At 37.4% G+C, this 27034-nt stretch overlaps 1 protein-coding gene and 1 long non-coding RNA gene across 4 annotated transcripts in view; one reads left to right on the top strand and one right to left on the bottom strand.

The window, feature by feature from the left end:
* The window catches only part of HIBCH (3-hydroxyisobutyryl-CoA hydrolase), a 156977-nt gene that overhangs the window by 5900 nt on the left and 124043 nt on the right, over positions 1-27034 (bottom strand). For all 3 annotated transcript variants that reach the window (XR_012123633.1, XM_037015082.2, XM_073218510.1), the window contains 3 exons: positions 26364-26422; positions 25601-25682; positions 1315-1434 (listed from right to left, as the gene is read on the bottom strand). Coding sequence is in view for 2 of the 3 variants with exons in the window: in XM_037015082.2 (XP_036870977.1) it covers positions 1315-1434; positions 25601-25682; positions 26364-26422 (261 nt within the window). In the remaining variant the exon portion in view is untranslated. The remainder of the gene's footprint in view (positions 1-1314; positions 1435-25600; positions 25683-26363; positions 26423-27034) is intronic.
* LOC140845026 (uncharacterized) overlaps positions 1-27034 on the top strand; it is a 138680-nt gene that overhangs the window by 43530 nt on the left and 68116 nt on the right. Inside the window, exon 2 of the long non-coding RNA XR_012123634.1 lies at positions 25380-25443. This is a non-coding gene — a long non-coding RNA (uncharacterized lncRNA). The remainder of the gene's footprint in view (positions 1-25379; positions 25444-27034) is intronic.

The raw sequence follows: 27034 nt of genomic DNA, 5'->3' as shown, positions 1-27034 counted from the left end.
GCCTCCTACATTCGTCTCAAGTCAACTCCCTTCTGTCCATTGCTACCACCCATTATAACCTAGGCCATGGCCATTGTGCCTGGATGCACGCCTGTCTTCACATCATTCTCTCCATCACTCCCCTGTATGTTTCCTTTACAGCACTTACCACAATTTTTAATTATTTTACTTACTTGGCTGACTTGGTCTATATAGTCTCAGGGGACTAGAACAAAGCCTGTGTCTTTCTTTCAACAACATGATGCTTAGCATAGTACCTGACACATAGCTAGCGTGTTGCTAAGTGAATGAAGGAAGGAGGGAATCAATCAATCTAGGCAGTGCACTGAACATACAGTGAAAAACATGGACTGTGTGAAGCAGACAGGCAGTCAGTGGTTAAGATTGCAGGCCCTGGAGTGAGACCACCTGGCCTCCCACGCCATGTCTCTGCCACATAGGAGCTGTACTACCTCAGGCAGGTCACTTCTCTCTGCCAGTTTCCTCATCTGTAAAATGGAGTCAATAATAGTACTACCCTCCCAGAGACAGTAAACTTTAATGGAGAAATGCATATAAAGTGCCTAGCATGGTACCTAGTCACAATAAACAATAGACTCCACCTGCCATTTACATGCTGACAAGGAGTGATTTTAAGATATGACTCATTTATTTGTGGTTACATGAACTACTTTGAATACCTTAATAACTATTTCAAGAAATGAAAGTCTATTAGGGATTTCTAACTTTCTAGTTCTTAAACAAAATGTCCTTTACGCCACACATTTTACTCATCTAAGGGCCCTCTACACAGGACACAGAAGGGATGATTCTGCTTTTAAAGAGTATGAGTGATGTTTCATGAAATCAATAATATTCTATGTGATATTATCTTTTTTAAGTGTATTTACAATAGTATTTCCAATGCTAATCTGTCAATTGAAATGTTAATAGACAACTTCCATTTGTGCATTTTAGATATATTCCTCATTTTAGCAATGAGGGAATTCAGATTTAGAAAACTAGTGCTGCTGGCCCAAGGTCAGAGACCATGCCTGAAAAATGGTTAATTTCTATTTTGAATCCCACATGAGGTTAGAGGCCTTCTTACACTTACATGCAAATGTAATTGCTGTTTCACAAAGTTTTAATAACTGGGAGCAGTACTTCCACACACCTTAAGCTAACTGCCCTGTTGTGTTTTAGCTGAGTAGATTTACAGGTACTCATTTTTAATTTTATTTATATTTTTTATACTTTATATATATGTTCTACAGTGAACATATATATTACTCTCACAACTAAAAATAACAATACTTAGAAAAGGATTCTTACCATACACGCTTGACTCAGCCTATATTCCATAGTTAATACTTCTGGCAAGGTCTTTGAAGACCCCTCCATGAGCTGCCTTAGTGTGATCTTTAGAGATGTTGGAGACATTTTATTAATGACCTATAAGAGAAAAGTTTTTCACTAGTTTTATCCCAATAGTTTATTTTCTACAATAAACTGAATTTTGATATTAATAATATTAAAATTTGCTTCTGAACAGTACTTTCACATGACAGTCTCCTGAAAGTAAGATTATGCCTTAGCCTAATCCTGTCAAAGCACCAAAAGTTGTCCACTCCATTACAGTAACAAAACAGATCATTCTACAAGTGGAATAAATCCTATACCTATAACTTAAAGTAAGTCTACATTTTGTAGCTTGCCTGATACAGTATGAACCCAACTAGGTAAGCAAACAGTGATTCTGCTTAAATAAAATGAATACACATCTTACAAACCACTAATAAGAGGACATTTCACTTTACAAAATAAAGAAGGTAGAAGAGTAGAAATACCATAGCTCTTCTCTCCCTCTTTGTAACTCTAGAGAAGTCTTACCTGAACTATATAGTCTATACCTATAAATATATCCACTTACCTTGGAAGTAAGGAGAGAAAATAGTTCACAGAACAGCGAGGTAGTCTACAGTTCTGATTTGGTAAAATAAAAATTATAGGCCTAACTCTTTGGCTACAATGCTATGATACTTCCTTTTGAGTTTAAGGATGTTATTTCTAGTGTTCCAATACATGTGTGTGACTGTGACCATCAGCTGCTGCAAGAGTGCCCATTACATGCTGTATAAATCTGATGCTTGCCCTTCCCTTTATATTTGCAATATACAGTTTTCAGGAGTGTTGTTGAGTAATGGTCTCAAAGGTACAATTTTAGTTCTTGAGTTCAAAGAATTCCCCACACCAAGATTCCAGGTTCTCTGCAGCATCCTCAAGTCTGGCACACAGATTCAGACAACAGCCTGAATGCACAGGGCAGTACCTCAGCTGGCAGCTGCCAGAGCTTAAACAGATGATCACTGTACAGGGGAAGTTCAGGGAAGATCAGTATCCTACCTACAGCCACAATGCTGCAGAAGAGAAGATAAGGATGGAAGGACATTAAGGTTTTCATGACTCCAGTTCATCTTCACAGGACTCATTCTTCTGCGCTGGCTGCCGTGGTCCAGACATGCTCCCTTTCAGTGCCCCAGCAGCAGTTCTACTCCACGCCTTGCCTAGCTGGTTGCCAGCCACGAGGACAATGGCGCTGCAGCCATCTGCAGCTTTGCTCAGAGGCCCGCCCTTTCCATGGCAAGGAGACAATGGGTCCATTTTGCTGACAAAACCACTGATTTCCTCAGCCACACCAATGCCTTATTATCACAGATGAACACATGGAAGAACTTCATTCACATGCCAAAAGGTGTCCATCAAGGAGTGGCACAGCCACCTTCTATGGTCTCTCGCCTGCAAAGTCAACAGAGCTACAATCCTCTCTCCCACGGTGCTGCATACGAGCCCACAGGTCTGTCGCTCAGCACTGCCCCCGTCACGCTGACTGCCTGGGTCCTTGTACCTTGGGGTGGCACTCCATGTGCCTCTAAAATTCTCAACACACAAAACTCTGTCTTTGCTATGCTTCCTCAGTTGGCTACCAATCTATTTCATAAAAAAGGCCACTCCAGTACCCCAGTTTCTGTGCTTGTTACACACACACGAAAAGAAAAGAAGAAAATTTCATTCAGAAATCCCCACTGGTTCAGATATTTCATGAAATAGTAACTAAAGATATTTTCTTAAGACAGACAGTCATGTAAGAAGAAACCTGGTGTCCTGACAACCCAGGCAAACTGAGTTTCCACAACCCTTAGTATCCCAGTGGCTAGCACAGAGCCTCAGGTTTGGACTCTAAGCTCAGACACTTGGGGGCGAAATCCCAGCTCTACCACTTACCATGTGATTGATCTCAGGGTCCTCACATGTGAAATGGGGATAAGGGGGTAATACTATTACACACCTCATAAGTTGTGGCAATGCTAGATAGTGTACCGTATCAGAAACCAAGCAAAATAGGGAAGGAGAGAGAGAAACATTTGTTGAACACACTTCCCTCAGCTCTCCAGCAAGTATGTTCACATGTATGCACATCTTACAAATGAGGAAACCAGATTCTGGTATTAATTTGTCTGAGGCCACACAGAAGCACCTGTCAACCCCAAAGCCTACCTCCTTCTACTATATGAGGCTATAAAAGTAGTCATGTCAAAGCTGAAGGAAAGTCAAGAAGAATAAATATGGGGTAGAGTACATTGCATAAAGTATAAGAGAAGTGAATAAAATGTGTTTGTGTAATTTTTTATTACAAGAGGGAAGGCAGGGGAAGTCAGGATGGTAGGATGGGGAAAAACAGAGTCAAGGGAAGGCTTTTTTGTAAGGGTAGGAAAGCTTTCAAAATAATGGCAGAAGAATATGTGTCACTAACTCAAGAAAGTAAAATTGAAGATACTGAAAGAGGAAGACAACTGATGTGATTAGTTTCTAGAGGAGGCAGGAAAGGGACAATGGAAGAGAGTTAAAGGAGCTCATATAACGTAGCTTCATTCTTTAAAAAGGGAACATGCAGACTGTTCCAGACAATTCGATAAATGATTTGGAGTTGGATCAGTAGCTGTGCCAGAAATGTGTATGGATACAGTCCTGCACCCACACAACTCAGTGGACACGTTTCTACTTCTTGGTAGAACACGGGTCAGTGCCCTTACTAACTTACCTGGCCTTTTAGAGATTAGTTGTCTCTGGTATGTCAAAGAGCCACTTTTGCCTTTACTTTATCAAATGATTCACAGTCTCATCTCAGCTCAGCAATATTACTGAGTATTTATTATGCTTTAGACACTTCAGAGGAGACAATAACAAACAGGACATGTTCCTTGCATTCAAAGAGCATAATCAGCTCCATAACTTCATTCTTTTGGGCAAGAATCCTAAGAACCCTTCTTTTGATTTTATCAAGTCTGGGGAATTTCCAGCAAAAGAAAAATTCAGGATACTGCCTCTGCTCCTCCCCTCAGGAGTCTACCAGAAAACTCTAAAATATAGTCTGACATGCATTATCAAGAGAAAAACAACATCCAACAAGCCTACTGGTACAAATAGAAGAATTCTACCAAGTAGGCCTCAGGGTTGCTTGAAGGGCTATATAGACAGATAAGCCTCAGCTCTTTCTCTGATTCACCATGTGATTTTAGAAAATGATCTTTTGAGGGTTTTTCCCCCTTTATTAAAAAAGTTTGTCATTTATAACATTCTCTAAAAGCTTTGCAGATTGAATCCCAAAAGAAGGAACCCTAATAATTAGGAATTAATGTACATTTAGATCATTTTATTTTCAAAAATGCATTAAAAAGTAGAGCTGATCCTCACATTAAACAGAGGGTAAAGATAATGAACAAGAAATGAAGGCTTAAAGGAAAAGTTATTGTATATGAAGTATATATACAACAAATTGGCTTGTTCTTTACCTAATCAAATTAATACAAAAAGGTACAACATAAATGTAAATACGTATAATTTTGTTCTCCTTCAAATCCACTAATGTGCTGGGAGATAAACTTCTTCATCCTTCCATTAAAAATCCAAATTCACTATTTCAAAAAACTTTGAACTATTAAAAATGTCAGGAAAAAAATGTTTAAAAAGCCATAGACAGTAACCATTAAGAAGTGCTCAATTTCCACATTATAGAACTCAGGAAGGGAGAATAAATCACTTATTCATATTATACTGCAAAAATTGTTAAATTTTAAAAGAAGGTATTTAAAAGCACCTACAAGGCACAACAGAAATTAGTGCAAAACAGGTCAAAGCAAATTACTTGAAATTTGAGTATAGAAACCATTTTGAGTAGAAACAATGTTTCCAATTATAAGGATAACTAGCATTCAGAAAATAAAAATAAACTATAGGGTATTAAAATTAGAAATACCTTATACAGTTCGATTTTATTTTTAAAGGAAAATCAAAGATAATATATCCAATTACTTTTTAAGAAGTCCATAAAAATGTAACATAAATAATAGATATCAAAAGCCCCAAGTAACAAACTCCTTTTCTGTGTTATGGCTGGTTCATGCAGAGGTTGTAATGGAATCTCACTTACGGCTATCCCAAATGTTCTGGTCCCCTTCTCCACATTTTGATATTCCTTTCAATTAAGTTCCACCCTTCTAATGGGTAAAATTAAGCTACTTTCTGCTGAGGGATTCCCAAAGGTTTTGTGAACTATCTATGCCCTTTAATAAAACTCTTTCTGCTCAGAGTAGTTACTATGGATTCTTTTCCTCAATAAGAACTTGAAAGTATTAAAAAGAAAAAATACAGTATATATGGGCAGTGGGTGGGGGAAGGAAAAAAGTAAATAGCAGCACTAGTTAAAAAGCAATCACTGTAATACACAGACAATAAAAGACATTATGAACAACTTCCCAATAAATTTGACAACTTCAATGGAAGTGGCATATGCTTTGAAAAATATACATTGCCAAAACTGACCCACGGAGAAAATGTATCTGAAAAGTCCTATAACTACTTAGGAAATTTAATCTGTACTTACACACCCTCTCAAAAAGAAAATTTTAGGTCAAGATGATTTCATCATGATAAAGAATTTATATAGACTCTTCCAAAAAACAGATAAAAAGGGGAACACTTTCCAATTTGTTTTATGACTCTAGTATAACCTTATATGTCAAAGGATACCATATCATGACCAAATGGGGGCTTATTTCAGGAATGCAAAGTTAACTAAATATATCAAAAGTCAATCATTGTTCCAGAAATAGATCCCCATCTATAAAGTAGTTAGATTTTTTATAAAAGGTGCCAATGCAATCTAATGTGAAAGAAGAAGGTCTTTTCAACAAATTGTGCTGGAGCAATGTATAACAATATGAGAAAAAATTAACTTGGACCCCTATACCTCATACTACACACAAAAAATACCCTAATTTGAGATGGATCAAGATCTAAAACAAAAAAGCAAAAACTAAGAGCTTTAAGAAGCAAGAACAGGAGAATATTTTTGAACTTGGGAGTAAGTAAAAGTTTCTTGAAACACAGAAAACTACTTATGTAAAGGAAAAAAGTTAACTTAGACTTCTTTAAAAACATCTGATCATCAAAAATTAATGTAACACACTACATAAATCAAGGAAAAAGAAAACTCATATGGTTTTCTTGATAGATGAAAAAAAATCCCACTTAACGATAAAATCCAATACTTATTCCAAACAGTAATTACAAAAAACCTGCTGGCCAAATAGGAATAGAAGGAACTTCTTTATACTAATAAAGAATATACACAGAAAAAAGATGGCTGCATGAGAGGAGAGACAGAGGCTTCCTCCTAAAGCTGGATACAATTAGAAAATATAGTTGGCGCAACCAAGCCTGAGAGAGCAACGGGAAAGAGGATGGCACCAGAATGCACACACCTGGAGAAAAGAGCAGACCTCACTGAATGGGGTAACATACCAGAGCTGTGGCTCCATGGGACCCGAGCCCTTCCCCCACCCCAGCTCAATGGCGGGAGGAAGAGAAACAGATCAAGGAGGGAGTGGAAGGCTTGGGACTGCTGAATACCTAGCTCCAGAGTCCTGTGCTGGGAGCACAAACCTACATTCACGGTGCTTTCATCATACCCTTCTGATTATGGGGTTGGAAAGCTGGGATAGGCGGAGTTCCTGGGGAGACTAGGATTCCGGCAACTTGGGGATCCACATCCGGCTGCTCTGGGACAGAAGCTTATATCTGTGTGCTCAGCCCACTGGCTCAGGCAGTGGAGACAGGCACAGCAGCCGGGAGGCGGGGAACAGCTCTTTCCTCCCCCCAGGCACCAATACCGCTCCCCTGCAACCCTCGACATTGCTTCAGGGGCTCAGCAGCTCCAGAATAGAGCTTCTGGACACTAGAGGACGCAATATACAAATTTGAAACGTCAAAGAAACCTGATCCAGAGTAAAATTGTTAATACAACTTCCGAGAAAGATTTAAATGATATGGGCCTCGTGACTCTTCCTGAAAGGGAGTTCAAAATAAAAATCATCAACATGCTAATGGAGGTACAGAAAGACATCCAAGAACTCAGGAATGAATTCAGGTCAGAGATCTAATCATTGAAGAGCACGATGGAGGGTATTAAAAGCAGGTTAGATACGATGGAGGAGACAATAAATGAAATAGAAACTAGAGAAGAGGAATACAAAGAAGCTAAGGCACAGAGAGCAAAAAGGATCTCTAAGAATGAAAGAATATTGAGAGAACTGTGTGACCAATCCAAACAGAACAATATTTGTATTATAGGGATACCAGAAGAAGAAGAGCAAGAGAAAGGGATAGAAAGTGTCTTTGAGGAGGTAGTTGCTGAAAACTTCCCCAGTCTGGGGAAGGAGACAGTCACTCAGGCCATGGAGATCCACAGATCCCCCTACACAAGGGACCCAAGAGAGACAAGAGCAAGACACACACTAATTAAAATGGAAAAGATCAAGGATAAGGACAGACTGTTAAAAGCAGCCAGTGACAAAAATAAGATCACATACAAAGGAAAGCCCATCAGACTAACAACAGACTTCTCAGCAGAAACCTTATAGGCCAGAAGGGAGTGGCATGATGTATTTGATGCCTGCCGTGAAGCAGAAGGGCCTGGAATGAAGACTAAATTATCCAGCAAGATTATCATTTACATTTGAAGGAGGGATTAAACAATTTCCAGATAAGCAAAAGCTGAGAGAATTTACCTCCCACAAACCATCTCAACAGTCTATTTTGGAGGGACTGCTATAGATGGAAGTATTCCTAAGGTGGAATAGCTGTCACCAGAGGTAATAAAACCACAATAAAGAAAGTAGAACAGCTAATTACTAAGTAAACTCAAAATTAAATTAACTATCCCCAAAGTCAATCAAAGGATAGACAAAAAGTACACAATATGATACCTAATATATAAAGAATGGAGGAGGAAGAAAAAGGCGGAGAAAAAGAAAAGAACCTTTAGATTGTGTTTGTAACAGCATATTAAGTGAGTTAAGTTAGACTATTAGATAGTAAGGAAATTAACCTTGAACCTTTGGTAACCATGAATCTAAAGCCTGCAATGGCAGTAAGTACATACCTATCGATAATCACCATAAATGTAAATGGACTGAATGCACCAATCAAAAGACACAGAGTAATAGAATGGATAAAAAAGCAAGACCCATCTATATGCTGCTTACAAGAGACTCACCTCAAACCCAAAGACATGCACAGACTAAAAGTCAAGGGATGGAAAAAGATATTTCATGCAAACAACAGGGAGAAAAAAACAGGTGTTGTAGTACTAGTATCAGACAAAATAGACTTCAAAACAAAGAAAGTAACAAGAGATAAAGAAGGACATTACATAATGATAACGGGTTCAGTCCAACAAGAGGATATAACCATTATAAATATATATGCACCCAACACAGGAGGACGAGCATATGTGAAACAAATACTAACAGAACTAAAGGATGAAATAGAATGCAATGCATTCATTTTAGGAGACTTCAATACACCATTCACCCCAAAGGACAGATCCACCAGACAGAAAATAAGTAAGGACACAGAGGGACTGAACAACACACTACAACAGATGGACCTAACAGACATTTATAGAACTCTACATCCAAAAGCAACAGTATACACATTCTTCTCAAGTGTACATGGAACATTCTCCAGAATAGACCAAATACTAGGCCACAAAAAGAACCTCAGTAAATTCAAAAGGTTGAAATTCTACCAACCAACTTTCCAGACCACAAAGGTATAAAACTAGAACTAAATTGTACAAAGAAAGCAAAAAGGCTCACAAACACATGGAGGCTTAACACATGGAGGCTCCTAAATAATCAATGGATCAATGACCAAATTAAAATAGAGATCAAGCAAAATACAGAAACAAATGACAACAACAACACAAAGCCCCAACTTCTGTGGGATGCAGTGAAAGCAGTCTTAAGAGGAAAGTATATAGCAATCCAGGCATATTTAAAGAAGGAAGAACAAACCCAAATGAATAGTCTAACGTCACAATTATCGAAGTTGGAAAAAGAAGAACAAATGAGGCCTAAAGTCAGCAGAAGGAGGGACATAGTAAAGATCAGAGAAGAAATATACAAAATTGAGAAGAATAAAACAATAGAAAAAATCAATGAAACCAAGAGCTGGTTCTTTGAGAAAATAAACAAAATAGATAAGCCTCTAGCCAGACTTATAAAGAGAAAAAGAGAATCAACACACATCAAGAGAATCAGAAACGAGAAAGGAAACATCATGACAGACCCCACAGAAATACAAAGAATTATCAGAGACTACTATGAAAACCTATATGCTAACAAGCTGGAAAACCAAAAGACATGGTTTTTCCTAGAAAAATACAACCTTCCAAGACTGACCCAGAAAGAAACAGAAAAACTAAACAAATCAATTACAAGCAAAGAAATTGAAGCAGTAATAAAAAAACTACCCAAGAACAAAACCCCCGGGCTAGATGGATTTACCTGGGAATTTTATCAGACATACAGAGAAGATATAATACCCATTCACCTTAGTTTTCCAAAAAATAGAAGAGGAGGGAATACTCCCAAACTCATTCTATGAAGCCAACATCACCCTAATACCTAAACCAGGCAAAGACCACACCAAAAAAGAAAATTACAGGCCAATATCCCTGATGAATGTAGATGCAAAAATACTCAACAAAATATTAGCAAACCAAATGCAAAAATGCATCAAAAGGATCATACACCATGACCAAGTGGGATTCATCCCAGGGATGCAAGGATGGTACAACATTCGAAAATCCATCAACATCATTCATCACATCAACAAAAAGAAGGACAAAAACCACATGATCATCTCCATAGATGCTAAAAAAGCATTCGACATCATTCAACATCCATTCATGATAAAAACTCTCAAAAGAATGGGTATAGAGGAAAGTACCTCAACATAATAAAGGCCACATATGATAAACCCACAGCCAGTATCATACTGAACAGCGAGAAGCTGAAAGCTTTTCCTCTGAGATCGGAAACAAGACAGGGATACCCACTCTCCCCACTGTTATTCAACATAGTACTGGAGGCCGTAGCCATGGCAATTAGACAAAACAAAGAAATACAAGGAATCCAAATTGGTAAAGAAGAAGTCAAATTGTCACTATTCGCAGATGACATGATATTGTACATAAAAACCCTAAAGACTCCACTCCAAAACTACTAGAACTGATATCAGAATACAGCAAAGTTGCAGGATACAAAATTAACACACAGAAATCTGTGGCTTTCCTATACACTAACAATAAAATAATAGAAAGAGAAATCAGGAAAACAATTCCATTCACAATTGTATCAAAAAGAATAAAATACCTAGGAATAAACCTAACCAAAGAAGTGAAAGACCTATACCCTGAAAACTATAAGACGCTCTTGAGAGAAATTAAAGAGGACACTAACAAATGGAAACTCATCCCATGCTCTTGGCTAGGAAGAATTAATATCATCAAAATGGCCATCCTGCCCAAAGCAATATACAGATTTGATGCAATCCCTATCCAATTACCAACAGCATAATACAACAAACTGGAACAAATAGTTCAAAAATTCATATGGAACCACCAAAGACCCCAAATAGCCAAAGCAATCCTGAGAAGGAAGAATAAAGTAGGGGAATCTCACTGCCCAACTTCAAGCTCTACTACAAAGCCACAGTAATCAAGACAGTTTGGTACTGGCACAAGAACAGAGCCACAGACCAGTGGAACAGAAAAGAGACTCCAGACATTAACCCAAACATATATGGTCAATTAATATACGATAAAGGAGCCATGGACATACAATGGGGAAATGACAGTCTCTTCAACAGATGGTGTTGGCAAAACTGGACAGCTACATGTAAGAGAATGAAACTGGACCACTGCCTAACCGCATACACAAAAGTAAATTTGAAATGGATCAAAGACCTGAATGTAAGTCATGAAACCATAAAACTCTTAGAAAAAAACATAGGCAAAAATCTCTTGGACATAAACATGAGTGACTTCTTCATGAACATATCTCCCCAGGCAAGGGAAACAAAAGCAAAAATGAACAAGTAGGACTATATCAAGCTACAAAGCTTCTGTACAGCAGAGAACATCATTAGTAAAACACAAAGGTACCCTATAGTATGGGAGAATATATTCATAAATGACAGATCTGATAAAGGGTTGACATCCAAAATATATAAAGAGCTCACACACCTGAACAAACGAAAAAGCAAATAATCCAATTAAAAAATGGGCAGAGGAGCTGAACAGACAGTTCTCCAAAGAAGAAATTCAGATAGCTAACAGACACATGAAAAGATGCTCCACATTGCTAGTCATCAGAGAAATGCAAATTGAAACCACAATGAGATATCACCTCACACCAATAAGGATCGCCACCATTCAAAAGACAAACAACAACAAATCTTGGCGAGGTTGTGGAGAAAGTGGAACCCTCCTACACTGCTGGTGGGAATGTAAATTAGTTCAACCATTGTGGAAAGCAGTATGGAGGTTCCTCAAAAAGCTCAAAATAGAAATACCATTTGACCCAGGAATTTCACTTCTAGGAATTTACCCTAAGAATGCAGCAACCCAGTTTGAAAAAGACAGATGCACCCCTATGTTTATCGCAGCACTGTTTACCATAGCCAAGAAATGGAAGCAACCTAAGTTTCCATCAGTAGATGAATGGATAAAGAAGATGTGGTACATATACACAATGGAATATTATTCAGCCATAAGAAGAAAACAAATCCTACTATTTGCAACAACATGGATGGAGCTAGAGGGTATTATGCTCAGTGAAATAAGCCAGGTGGAGAAAGAAAAGTATCAGATGATTTCACTCATATGTGGAGTATAAGAACAAAGAAAAACGGAAGGAACAAAGCAGCAGCAGAATCACAGAACCCAAGAATGGACTAACAGTTACCAAAGGGAAAGGGACTAGGGAGAGTGGCTGGGGAGGGAGGGATAAGGGTGGGGAAAAAGAAAGGGGCCTTACAATTAGCATGTGTAATGTGGGGGAGAGTGCACGGAGAGGGCTGTGCAACACAGAGAAGACAAGTAGTGATTCTACAGCATTTTATTACGCTGATGGACAGTGACTGTAATGGGATTTGTCGGGGGACTTGGTTAAGGGGGTGTCTAGTTAACATAATGTTCTTCATGTAATTGTAGATTAATGATAGCAAAATGAATTTAAAAAATTATGAAAAAAAAAAGAATATACACAGAAAACCTACAGCAATCAGCATTCTTAATGTTCCTAAAAGCTTCCCCTGAGACAGAATGAGACAAAGATGGCTGCCATTGTGATTTCTATTAATCGGTTCTGCTGGAGGTGCTAGTCTATAAGGGAGGTGGGCAAGGGTGAGCAGGAAACACAGGGTATAAAGGAGAAAGGAGGAGGAAGGGAAGGAAGAGATGGGATGAAAGAAGAAGGAAAGATATGTGTGCAGAAAATCCAAAGTAATCTACAAACTATAAAATTAGTTTAGCAAAGTTATTGGATACAAGGTCAATACACAAAAATTTAATTTCAATTGTATTTATACAGATCAACAAATAGAAAATGAAATTTTAAAATAATACCTTTTACAGCTGCATCAAAATCCACCAACTACCTAGGAATAAACCCAATGAAAGATGTACAAAGGCAAGTCTTCTATAAAGATTATAAAATATTATTGAGAAATTAATGAAGATTTAAATAAATAGTATATACTATACTTGTGGAATGGAAGATGCAACACCTACTTTCCTACTGTGAGTCTAGAATTTTGTCTTGTGCTAGGCAGAGAGTATCCAAGCGACCAATCCACAGTGACCAATCCACAATGAAAACCTTTATGTGTTGTCTCAGCTAGCAGCAGGAGGTATTTAGCACGTCCTGTGTAACTCCCTGGAAGAAAACTCTTGGAAATGTCCATCACGCTTCCTCGAGACTTTACCCTGTGTGCTTTTACCTTTGCATTCTTTTGCTGTATTATATCCTATCCATTAGTGTATCTACATGCTGAGTCCTGTGAAATCCTTCTTGTGGGTTGCCAAATGGGGTGTTCTTGGGGACCCCTGACATAAAAGGCAATGATCTCAAGGGAGGAACAACCTAAGACAGGCACAGTCGCAGGGGGGCCATGAGGTGAGAAATTGGGGATCAACAGAGGTGAGGCTTGGAACCTCACACCCCCTGTTCTGCATCGGTGGATGTTTTATTGCCCTTGTCTAGCCTGGATTAACACATAATCTACAGGCACACACCTGATCATCTACATTTGCTCTCTTACAACACTAAAATATGTTTTCTAACTTTATCTTGCATCTACCTACCACTTCAGCATTTTATTAAAAATAATAATAATAATAATAATAATAATAATAAAGGGAGAAATGTGGTATCCACATATAAATCAAGTATAAAAATCAAACAAATATTCATATTTGAACTGATTGTTTATAGTTCATAATGCGTGATCAAAACCAAAAGTTTCTGTGATGACCGCCTTTGTACTGTTCACCATGTAAGAACTTATTCACTATGTAAGAATCTGTTCACCATGTAAGAACTTGTTCGTTATGCTTCAGAAGATTGGAGACTGACGAAAATTAGGCTTGGGGTGGATTAATGATTGTGCATTGAGCATTGACTCCCCTATACAGAATTTTATTGTTGTTAACAACCATTTGATCAATAAATATGAGAGATGCCCTCTCAAAAAAAAAAAAAAAGAGGCAATGATCCATCGACTTTTATTTAGCTTTTAGTGTTGCTGAGAAATCTGAAGCCTTAATTTGTGACATATCTTATTCTCTGATTGTTTGTAGGGGTACAAGATTTCTTAAGATGACAAAGAAGGCAAAAAAGGGAAAGTTGGATTACATTAAATTTTCTGTTCCCTAATTGGCACCATTAAGAGAGAAAAGGCAAGTAACAGATAGAAGGAAGATCCATGTAGTACATGTATTGGATAAAGGCTCTTATTCAGAATATATAAATAATTCCTACAAATTAACAGTACTAATAAAAAAGATTTAACAGGTACTTCACAAGAAAAGATACTGACATGGCCAATAAATAAATGGAGTGGTGCTAAACCTCATTAGCCATGGAAATGCAAATTAAACCCAAAATGCAATGCTATTTTATAAACACCTGAATGACTAAAATGAAAGACCAATAATATCAAGTGGTCATGAGAATGTGCAGCAACTTAGTATGCAAATGTGAACTGGTACAACTATACTGGAAAACTGTTTGACAGTAACTACTAAGATGAACATACACACTGTTACATAATTACACAAACAGACCATCAGACTGAGGTGGCTTTAATGCTTTAGTAGTCTTCAAGCAAACCAAAACCTAAGCCTGTAATGCCTCAAGGTTAAGAAATCAAAACCTAAGGACAACCAATCATAAACAACCAAATAAGCTTTCCCGAATAATGCAACCACTTACGCTATAGCCAATCAAATCATTTCCTTGCTTTGCTTCTACCTCTTCTCGATAAATCTTTGCCTCGCTCCTATCAGTGGAGCTTTTTTAACCACTCTGATGCTGCCCAATTCAAATCAATTTTTGCTCAAACTCTTAAAAATTTTAATATGCCTCAGTTTATCTTTTAAACACCTTAAGTGATGACTTTCCAGTATTACTCCTAGATATACACAGAAGTGCATATCTATGTTACCAAAAGACATAAATGTTCCTAGCAGCATATTCATAACAGTAAAAACCAGCAAATAACCTCAAATATCCATCAACAGTAGAAATAAATAAATAAAATGATATATCACACACTGTAGTATTTTATAGCAATGAAAGTGAAGTACTACATACAACATGGGTGAACCTTACACATAATGGTCAAACGAAAGCAGACACAAAACTGTGCAATTCCATTTATATAAAATTCAAAACAAATAAAATCTAAGGTGTCAAGTCAGTATACTGGTTATCCTAAGGGAGAGGCAGTGACTGGGAGGGGACATCTGGAGCATTTGATAATTTATTCTGGGTGTTGGTTATGTTTGTGTTGTGAACATTTCTGAGCTACACATTTGTTACTCATTTTTCTGTACTTAAAAAATGAATTCACTTTGTATTTTTCTGCTATATTAAATCTTATCCATGAACATGTATTAAATCCTATCTATGTATTTAATACACTCAGAAAATACTCACTGAATTCAGGCTCTTTAGTATAACATACATCCCTTCACGATCTGGTTCCAATCATTTATTCAGCCATATTTTGTTACCTTACTCCTTGTTCCCTGCTCTGCACTCTCCAAACACTGGTCCTTTGAGTATGTGTTTTGTCCTGTCTGGAGTACCCTTTGCCACTTGGCAACTCATTCCCGTCTTTAGTTCTCTGCTCAGGTGTCTCCTCTGTGAAGTTTTTCAGACGCCAACATTTTCTGGACACCCAGAACAATTTGTGCCTCTATTTTACCAGCATTTATCATATTGAACAATAAGTATTTATGTGTCTATTCCATCCATTAGCTTGTGAACTGAGATCAGGTCCTGGATTTTCAATTTTGTACATCAGTGGTAGGCAAGTAGCTTACCCATTCATTCATTCATCCATCATACCTACGGTGTGAAACACTCTGTGACAGGTGTCTGGAAATAAAGAGGTAAGCAAGCTACTCAGGACGTAACGGTCTGCCTAGACAGCATTCAGTAAAGCAAAAAAGATAGCACTGCGAGAGGAAAGGATACATATGGGATAGGGACAAGCAGAGGTGCACAGATCTTTATGCCATTTTTATGATGTTTTACAACATTGCCACTAAATTTCTGAAGCTGTGTTTTAAAAAGGCTTACATAAGAAATATCTCTTAGCATTTATCTTTGGGGGTTGAATGAAATTAAGTAGAGGGCAGAATTTAATCCACAACACATCATCTGTTATTTTAAAACCAAGCAACATAAGCTACTGCTGTGTCCTGGATGTTAAATGGGTCTTTTGATTTTTTAACTGATTCAAGTCAACCATAGCTAAGAGTTATGTTTTGTTATGAATTGTGACTATTTTTCTAATCATCTTATACATTATATGTTTATAAATATTTTCCAGAAATGTTCAGGTTGACAGTGAGCCAACAGAAATACTAAATACTTAGTCCAGAACAAGTCGGTCTACTTCACTTAACACTGAAATTCCACAGAAATGTTTTTATTTCTAAATGTACTTCAACCATCCAAAGGATCATGTTATTATATAAAGACCAAATAGCATTTTAAATAAATGGCACTGGTATTTCTTTTTTCTTATCTATAGTAAAAGGCATAGAGCTGGTCCAAGAAGAGTGCTTTTTGCACCCTGATCTTAAGATTTTTCTGGTAATTTCTTAAAAGCATTAACAATTTAAATAAAGAGACAGTATCTAAAGATGCAAGTACTGCCATTTCATGATACCCTAAATGTTCATGATAGTATTTAAGGGGCACTAAGATTCATCAGTAGGCTGGGGAACTGTTTTCTCTTCCTGCTTACATAAGTTGATGTATTTTCCCTTTAAGGTTTATTGTACTCTTTCCCCAAAAGCACAACAAATCCAGCAATGCTGCCATTAAATTACTCTCATCAATAGCAATAACCAGTACAATGTAGTGGGTACTTTCAGCAAACATAATGCCCACCTCAACAGGCCAAACTGTTAACATAAATCAGTATGTCATTTATTTTTAAAAAAATAATTAGCTTTATGGATGTATAATTTACATATAAAATTCACTCACTTTAAGTGCATAGTTCTGTAAGTGTTGATAAATGTGTACCATTGTACAACTACCACATAATCAAGATAGTGAACATTTCCATCCCCGCAAAGAGTTCTCCTCCCCTCCACTCTACCCCTGGGGCAAAGCATCTGTTTTCTGTCCCCACAGTTGTGCCTTTTGTAGAATTTCCTAAGACTAAAATCATACAGCAAGCAGTCCTTCACATCTGCCTTCTTTCACTAGGCATACAGCTTCTGAGATTGATCCACGTTGGTTCACAAATCAGTAGCTCATCCCGCTTACATTTGGGTAGCATTGCGTGGTATGAATAGATCACAGTCTGTTTACCCATTCAGTTGTTAACAGGGATTGGGGTGTTTCCGGTTTGGGGCTATTACAAAGTTATTGTGAATATGTGAGTACAAGCATCTGTAGACAATGTATACATTGTATACATTGTATACAATGTAGACATATGTATACATTTTTTCCTGGGTAAATCCCTAGGAGTGGGACTGTTGAATCTTATATTAGCTGTACGTTTAACCTTGTAAGAAACTGTCCAACTGCTTTCCTACCAGCAATGTAAGAGTGGTTAGTTACTCTATATCCTATCAGTACCTGGTGTTGGCACTGCCAACCTTTTCAATTTCAGCTACTCTTATAAGTACAGTGTCATCTCACTGTGGTTTTAATTTGCATTTTCCTAATGATTAAAGACCTTGAGCATTTTTTCATGTGCTTTTTGGCCATTTATATACCTTTGGTGAAGTGTCTTGATTTCCCACTTTTTAGTTGTGATGTTTATAGTCTTACTACTAAGTTGTAAGAGTTCTCTCTATATAGGGGATTAAAGTCCTGTGATTAGATGAATGTTTTGCAAATATTTCCTCTCAATCTGTGGCTTCTTCATGTTCTTGATAGTATCTTTCAAGTGTTTAATTATAATAAAGATCAATTTATGATTATTTTTCTTTTGCAGTTCTTGCTTTTTGCATTGAAAAAAAAAATCTTGGCTAATCCAAAGTCACAAAGATTTTCTCCTACATTTTCTTTTAGAAGTGGTAGTTTCAGTTCTTACATTTAGGTGCATAATCCATTTTGAACTGCACACAGGAGTTCACAGCATGTTACCACATACTGATCATTTTGAGTTAAAAGCACTTGAGAAACAACAGGTGTAAAAAAAGGTACTCTGACCTGCCTTTTCCTCCTGAAAGCAGGAGATAAACTCCCCTGTGAAAGGTGCCCTCTTGTAGCAGGAGAAAGGAACACATTCATATCACCAGACACACAGTGAGTTTGGGGCCAAGAAGTCTGTACAAACAAACCTTGTAAGACTGACCGTTATCTTCCTAGTCACCTCTTCACCATTTACTCTTTCTGTGCCAAACTCCTTTGTCTTGTCAATTTTTCACAAATGTATTGTTTCTTTGTACAGAAGTTCCAAAAGCTTCCTGCTCTGGTCACCTCTTTGTTCCCTGATGCAGGCTCCCATGCACGTGTAAAAATGTAATAAAATTTCTGTGCTTTTCTCCTGTTAATCTGCTTTATGGCACTTTAACTGGGTCCAGTCAGAGACCCTAAGAGGGTAGAAGAGAATTTTTTCCTCCCCTACAGGAGCAAGATAAGAATCAGGTACTCCCCCACCCCTGCGTTTACATATCCAGTTGTTTCAGAACCACCTGTTGAAAAGACTGTCTTTCCCCACTGAAGTACTCTGGGAGTCCAGAGCAGCCTTCACTCTAGTGTTAATTTACCTCCAATACTAAAGTGTAAACCTTCTGGCTGATGGGAGCGTGAACTCTGCCCAGACCTGTACACACCTTGTTAACTGCTCAGACTACTGCTTTCCTGTGATTTTTCCCCTGGTCTTGTGGACTTTTACCCAAAATATGAACTGACCAATATTCTGGAGATTCCTGCAGGAAGGAAACTGAGTCCGTCTTAGGGCTCTCATTTGTTGCTCTTCTCTCCGGGATCACAGTCCTGGGCTGCCTGCATTGTTCAACGTCTATACTTGTTTCATATGCTTTGTCCAATTTTCCAGTTGTTTACAAGTAGAACAATTTCTATAGGACTTAAGTCTTCGTAAATGTTTGTACCTTATTTTTAAATAGTACAGTATTTGGGTAATTCTCAAAGCTTCCAGAAAAATTACTACTATTAATTTCTCTTAATATTTTGGCTGCTCTTCTTTCTTAAACTCTATACCCTGGTTATCATTTTTAGTTTTCTCTTTTCCACAATTTTTCAGGGCACGAATTCTTTACAGAGGAGTATCATATTATTGTATGTTAGCTTCTCAAATACAAAAGTAAGTTTCATTTACTCTTCACAAAATGAGCATTTTAAAATCAAATAAATTTCATATTGGTGATCAGAAAGAAGAAATTCCAAAGACTCTGAAGAGTAGTACCAGAAAAGTAACTTCTATGCCCTCCAGGACTTTAAAAAAACAGCCATACTTTATCAATAACCTAAGAGACAAGTCAAAGCAACACTGGTTTGCCTGGCATCTCTCAGCACCACCTTCCTAGACACTCAGTGGACACTGTTCCCTGATCCTGTTTCTCCTTCTGACCATGAACTTCATACCAAATCCCTCCTAAGGATTAGTGACCCAATTAAATTCCTTTCCTTTGCTTAGTGTCCTTGCTGAGAATCAGGGAAGAGGTAGTCTGAGCCCCTTCTATTCATTCCTTTGATTATTAATATCACTTGTGATTCTAGAAAGAATTGCTTCTCTCATTGGCCTCACAAACCTTTTTACTTTGGCAAGCCCACTGGTCTCATAACCAGAAAAGGGAGACTGAATCCAGAAAGCTCTTGCTACAACTCAGCAAAAACCCAAAAACCCAATTAAAATGTGAGCAAGGGACTTGAATAGCTACTTCTTCAAAGTGGTACAAATGGCCAACAAGCATATGAAAAGGTTCTCTGTATCACTAATCATTACTGAAATACAAATCAAAGCCACAGTGAGATACCATCACACAGCCATTAGGAGGGCTATCATAAAAAAAAAGTGTTGACAGGGATGTGGAAAAATCAGAACCTTTGTGCACCGTTACTGGTAGGAATGTAAAATGGCACAGCTGGTATGGAGGTGCCTCAAAAAATTAGAAATATAATTACCATACGATGCAGCAACTCCACTTCTGGGCATATATTCAAAAGAACTAAAAATAGGGTCTCAAAGAGGTTATTCGTATGTCCATGTTCACAGCAGCATTATTCACAAGAGCCAAAAGGTAGAAGCAACCCAAATGCCCATCAATGGATGGCTGAACAAAATGTGGTATATACATCCATTGGAATTTAGTCTTCAAAAGGAATAAAAATCTAGTACATTTCACAACGTGGATGAATGCTGAAACATTATGCTAAGTGAAATAAAAACTAATTGCAATAGGACAAATGCTTTATGATTCCATTTATGCAACATATCCAGAGTAGTCACATTCATAAATACAGAATGTAGGATGGTGGAGGACCGGGGACAGGGGAAATTGGGAGTTACTGTTTAATGGGTGTAAAATTTAAGTTTTGCAAGATGGAAATGTTCTGGAAATTGGTTGCCCAACAACGTGAATATACTTAATACTGAACTACACACTTAAAAATTGTAATGATGGTATATTTTATATTATAGTATTTTCCCACAATCAAACACATTCATACATGTACACACATGAGAGCAGCACAACTGGAGTCTTTAGTTAGGGTTTCACTAATGTAAATAAATACCCACCAGGTCACTTAAACAGCCCATTAGCTCTAAGGGATTGTTTCGCATTATGAATAACCTACACCAAAAGAGAGATTAAAAGGAGATTTGATGAATTCCAACCTTAACAATTGGAAAAAGAAACAAAAACGTGCATTGGAAGCAAAAGAAGAAAATCCTCTGGAAGAAAATCTAAGAAAAGATACAAGAAGCCATAAAATGAGGTATTATGAATATTCCATCAGTTGTAAAGAATTTACAACTTTCCCAAGTTTGTTATTTGTTTCTTAAGCCCACATTATACTATAGTGATTAGGGGTAAAAACTTTAAAAATCTGAAGAAAGGAATTTCACTCATCTGTGGAGTAAAAGACCAAAGTAAAAACTGAAGGACCAAAACAGCAGCAGACTCACAGAACCCAAGAATGGACTAACAGTTACCAAAGGGAAAGGGACTGGGGAGGATGGGTGGGAAGGGAGGGATAAGGGGGAAAAGGGAGTATTATGATTAGCACACATAATGTGGGGGGCAGGGGTGGGCACGGGGAAGGCAGTATAGCACAGAGAAGACAAGTAGTGATTCTATAGCATCTTACTATGCTGATGGACAGTGACTGTAATGGGGTGTGCAGGGTGGAGACTTGATAATGGGGGGAATCTAGTAACCACAATGTTGCTCGTGTAAGTGTATATTAATGATACCAAAAAAAAATCTGAAGAAAGAATTTAAAAACCTTATGTTTTTATTTAAATGAATAACGAGTATGTTGGAAAGATTATCCTTCGCCATGGATGATACTGGAGAGAAAGGAATCCCTAAGACATAGAGTAGATGATTCCAACTTGGTACGTAAACATAGACTAGATCCTTGGGACCTGCAGAAGGATTCCCTGAAGAGCCCACAGAGGTTAGGAGCAATCTTAAAGGCTTCAAAGAATCTTCTTTAAAATTCACTCAAACATTTGATCTTCAAACCTTTTTTTGAAAATTTTTATTGAAGTATCGTTAATATACAATCTTATATTGGTTTCAAATGTACATTACAGTGGATCAACAGTCCCTATGATGAACTTACATTGTGATTGCAAATTATTGTGCCCTTTTATTCCCCCTTCACCTCCCTGCTCCCCACATCTGCCCCAACCCCTCCCCCTTTGTAACCACTAGTCACTTCTCAGTGTCTATGAGTCTACTGCTGTTTTGTACTTGTGTTTTGCTTTGTTTTATATTCCACATATAAGAGAAATCATATGGTATTTGTATTTCTTCACCTGGCTTATTTCACTGAGCATAATGCCCTCTGGATCCATTCATGTTGTTGCAATTGGCAGGATTTCTTTTCGTTCAATGGCTGAATAACACTCCATTGTGTATATGTGCCACCTCTTCTTTAGCCATTCATCTATTGATGGACACTTTGATTGCTTCCATGTCTTGTCTATTGCAAACAGTGTGGCAAGAAACATAGGGGTGCATATATCTTTTTGAATCAGGGAATTTGTTTTCTTGTAAATTCCTAGGAATGGAACTACTGGGTCAAATGGTATTTCTATTGTTAGTTTTTTGAGGCACCTCCATATTGCTTTCCACAGCGGCTGTACCAATTTGCAGTCCCACCAATAGTATAGGAGGGTTCCTATTTTTCTGCATCCTCGCCAGCATTTACTTCTTGTCTTTTGGATAGTGGTCATTGTAACTGGTGTGAGGTGATTTGTGGTTTTAATGCATTTCCCTGATGATTAGTGATGTGGAGCAACTTTTCATGTGCCTGTTGACCATAGCATTTCTTCTCTGGAGAAGTGTCTGTTCAGATCCTCTGCCCATTTTTAATCGGATTTGCTTTTTGGGTGTTGATGCATGTGAGCTCTTTACATAGTTTGGATGTTAACCCCTTATCAAATATGTCATTTACAAATATACTCTCCCATACTGTAGGATGCCTTTTTGTTCTACTGATGGTATCCTTTGCTGTACAGAAGCTTTTTAGCCTGATGTAGTCCCATTTGTTCATTTTTGCTTTTGTTTCCCTTGCCCAGGGAGATGTGTTCAGGAAAAAGTTGCTCATGCTTATATTCAAGAGATTTTTGCCTATGTTTTCATCTAGAGTTTTATGGTTTCATGACTTACAGTCAGGTCTTTGATCCATTTCAAGTTTACTTTTGTGTATGGAGTTAGACAATATCCAGTTTCATTCTCTTACATGTAGCTGGTCCGTTTTGCCAACACCAGTTGTTGAAGAGGCTGTCATTTCCCCATTATATATCCATGACTCCTTTATCATATATTAATCGGCCATATATGCTTGGGTTTATATCTGAGCTCTCTATATACCACCGATCTACAGTATATAGAGTACCAGTGCCAGTAAGAAATTGTCTTGATACTTTGGTTTTGTAGTAGAGCTTGAAGTCAAGGAGTGCAATCCCCACAGCTTTATTCTCCTTTCTCAGGATTGTTTTGGTTATTTGGGATCTTTTGTAGTTCTAAGTGAATTTTAGAACTATTTATTCTAGTTCATTGGAGAATGCTATTGGTATTTTGATAGGGACTGCATTGAATCTATAGATTGCTTTAGGCAAGATGGCCATTTTGACAATATTAATCTTCTTATCCATGAGCATGAGATAGGTTTCCATTTATTGGTGTTTCCCTTAATTTCTCTCATGAGTGTCTTATAGGTTTCAGGGTATAGGTCTTTCACTTCCTTAGTTAGGTTTATCCTAGGTATTTTATTCTTTTGATGCAATTGTAAATGGAGTTGTTTTCCTAATTTCTCTTTCTGCTAGTTCATTGTTGGTATATAGGAATGCAATAGATTTCTGTGTATTAATTTTGTATCCTGCCAGTTTGCTGAATTCAGTTATTAGTTCTAGTAGTTTTTTGGTAAACTCTTCAGGGTTTTCTATGTACAATATCATGTCATCTACAAATAGTGACAGTTTAACTTCTTCCTTACCACTTTGGATTCCTTTTATTTCTTTGTGTCGTCTAATTATCTTAGCTAGGACTTCCAGTACTATGTTGAATAAAAGTGGTGAGGTTGGGGATCTACAAACCTTTCACTAAAGCACTAACAATGATCTTCTCCTTCAGGGTTGCTTTTTGGTGTGTTTGTGGTTGACATAATTAAAAGGAGCCCTGTATCTAACCTCTGTGAGGGAAGCCTCCATGAAAATTTGTGATCCCCACATCATGTTATTCCCAGCAAATACTAATATTCTGGAGCCACAGAATATTCACCAGAGCCACAGGTCAACTGAATAAAAATGAAAATCTGTCCTCATAAGGAGAACATTTCTAGTGATCCTTCTGGTAATAGTAGCTTGCCAACTACCCTTTTCTGAATAGACAGTCATTCTACTGCTGGAGGAATGGAAGGAAAACTGAAAGAGCATCTGAGTCCTATCTCTCAGCTTTGGGTTAGGCCCACAGTTTTAGATTAAGCTGGTTAACGGCATATCTGTACTGCTTTAAAGTGACATGATATATAGCCTGTGATGTAATGTGTTGCATGAGTGTTTCTAAAATGAAATTGCTAAGTGCATACTTAATTGGGCCCTATTACTAAAAAACAGTTAATAAGCAACAGGAATACTAGTTTCTATATTGCTCTTGAAACAAGAGAAGCAACTTAAAGTCAGAATTCTTGAAATATAAAATGATTATCTACCTTAATTTAAATAATATACATAAATTAATTAAATTAATAATAACTTGATATAATATTCCTAAAAGTTAATGTTAATTTAATTTTGTGAGTTATGGAAATATATGGTTGGTCAGCTTACTCTCATATATATTTATCCTGAAAGTCAATAGAATCCAATCCTGAATAAGATCCTAAGAGACAAAGTAACTTGCCCCCGTAATACAGTAACAATGAGGAAGTGTTTTCATCTCCCCAGGTAAAAGTTTACTGAACTTTTGTCAGTAAATTTCCTGACAACTAAAATGCTATAGTTAAATAAACTAAAAAATACCATCACATAAAGGCAAGCTAAAACACTTCTTGTAAGTATAAGGCATCATATTTTTTTCTTTCTTTTCTTTACTTTTGCCTAGAAGTGTGGAATACTTCATGTTTCATAACCATGACAGTTCTAAGCATGTCAGGACCCAGTGTGCACTCATTTATACAAAGTGGCTTTTCCTTTGCTGCTACTAGCTGAGTCATGTTATAGGAAGATCAAAGTGCACCTAACACAGAAACAGTGCATAAGACTCAGCTATGGCTGAAGGTGGGGCCTCTTTATAGTGTAAAAAGGACCACCTTTTTATTAAACCTACTACTTAGAAAGACCACATATTGATCTCTTGCATATTAAATAGAACTTACAACTCAATGTCACAATTGCAATATATTATAAGGTGACTATTCTCCCATGACACAACTCTTCTAATAAAAATGCCCCTAAATATTTCTCCCACAAGACAAGGAGGGTTACTGGAGAGGAAGCATGCTCACTGAAATCCTTCTCTGTTATGCTCACAGGACTTAAAAACAGCTTCGCTTTGCCATCGGACATCCAGCAGGGAGACAAGGCGCCTGGATTTGGGTAAAGGTTCTGCGTAGCTGCTTCCTGAGGCCCCACTGAGTTCAGGGAAAAAACTGCAGTGGGCCCTGTTACCACCGCGGAGCTCTGGCGCCCCTCAGGGGGGCTTCCCTGTCACAAGAATTCACCATGCTCCAGGCACAGATGATCCGTATTTTACCTTCAACTGCTCTAGGGCAAAAGATGAACCGTCTTGCTGTAAATTCTCAAGAATCTGTTCCACAGTATAGGCTGAGAACCAACTGTAAAAAAGGAGACACATCATCTCACCAACGTGCAAGTGATTTTCTCTTTCCAAGATAGAAGTGAATCTAACCAGGCTTCCCCCAAGCCCATTTCAATAATGAAACATTTCTTTATAGGATGATGAAACAAATTGCTTCTCTGGGTAAGTGTTTGCAATCTACCTTCACTAAGGCAAAACAAAGCCTAAATTTTCTCTTTTGCTTTCTTGCATCTACTACATAAAATATATGACATCTTAACTGTGAAAAACTGATGCTTCTAAAATGTAGAAGTGTCGTACTTTTCAATTGTTTTCCTCCTCTTGCTCCTTAACCCATCTGTCCATCCCTCAAATCACTGCATAAAATCTTTTGCTGATTAGCTTCATAAGAACTTCAGAAACGATGACTTTACAAAGATAACAGGTATGTTCACTCAGTTACTATTTTCTAGCCTCTCCTTTCTATTAAAAAGAAAAATGGTGTTTTGCACTAAAATGATTCAGCATGATAGTACTTAAATAATGGATTTATCTCCCCCTGAAAGAGTAGGCAAAAGTACTTTAAAAGTTAAGTGAACACTTCCCAATATCAGAATCTGGTGCCTTATCAAATGATAAAATTACAATGTTAGCAAATTCAATTTAATAGTCTTTGGTTCCAAAGCAGTAGGCATAATTGAGATCTCTCTTTAAGTACCTGTTTATTTTGTCCATGTGTTCTTCAAGTATAAAAGACTTGTTTTGATCAATCTTGGACTGTTTGAAAAGGGAAATTTTTCAGTTAATTTGAAGTAACTCAAATATTTAAGAATTCTTAAAAATACCATATTTAATACTACAGTTTATGAAAGACTATCACTTTTAGTCAAATTATACCCAACAGTCTCATAAATAACTTCCACCAATGTTGGAAATTCAGTCAATAGGTATTATTCCAGACTAAGTCTTAAAAGTGCCTAAGGCAAAAAATGTTCCTGTATTTTCATTTACCTGTCACTGTATGTGATACATTATCATTAAACTGTGTCAATAAAATTGTGATAGTAGGTAGATAGTGGGACATGATCAGGGAAGGGTTGGGGGACTTTGGTGGTGTTTACATTCGGCTGGGTGCTTGCTTGTATGCTATAAATTCTATGCAAACTGTTCTCACAGGGTGTGGAGTCAAAATATAGATAGTAGACTGGCTAAAATCAGCTGGTTCCAACATGGAGGATAAATTGACTCAAACTTCACCCCCGAATGCATTAGCATAGTAAAAATCATGCCTCCCTGCACCATGCGGTTTCTGATTGGGACGAAATATAGTAAAAAATCCCTCTGCCCAATGTGAGGGTGCAGCTAGCCCAAACTGCCAATGAACTCCAT

The sequence above is a fragment of the Manis javanica genome, chromosome 12, assembly GCF_040802235.1.
Source record: "Manis javanica isolate MJ-LG chromosome 12, MJ_LKY, whole genome shotgun sequence".
In the NCBI taxonomy this organism is placed as follows: domain Eukaryota; kingdom Metazoa; phylum Chordata; class Mammalia; order Pholidota; family Manidae; genus Manis; species Manis javanica.
The sequence above is the reverse complement of the archived record's forward strand: the minus strand, read 5'-3'. Positions and strand labels throughout refer to the sequence as shown.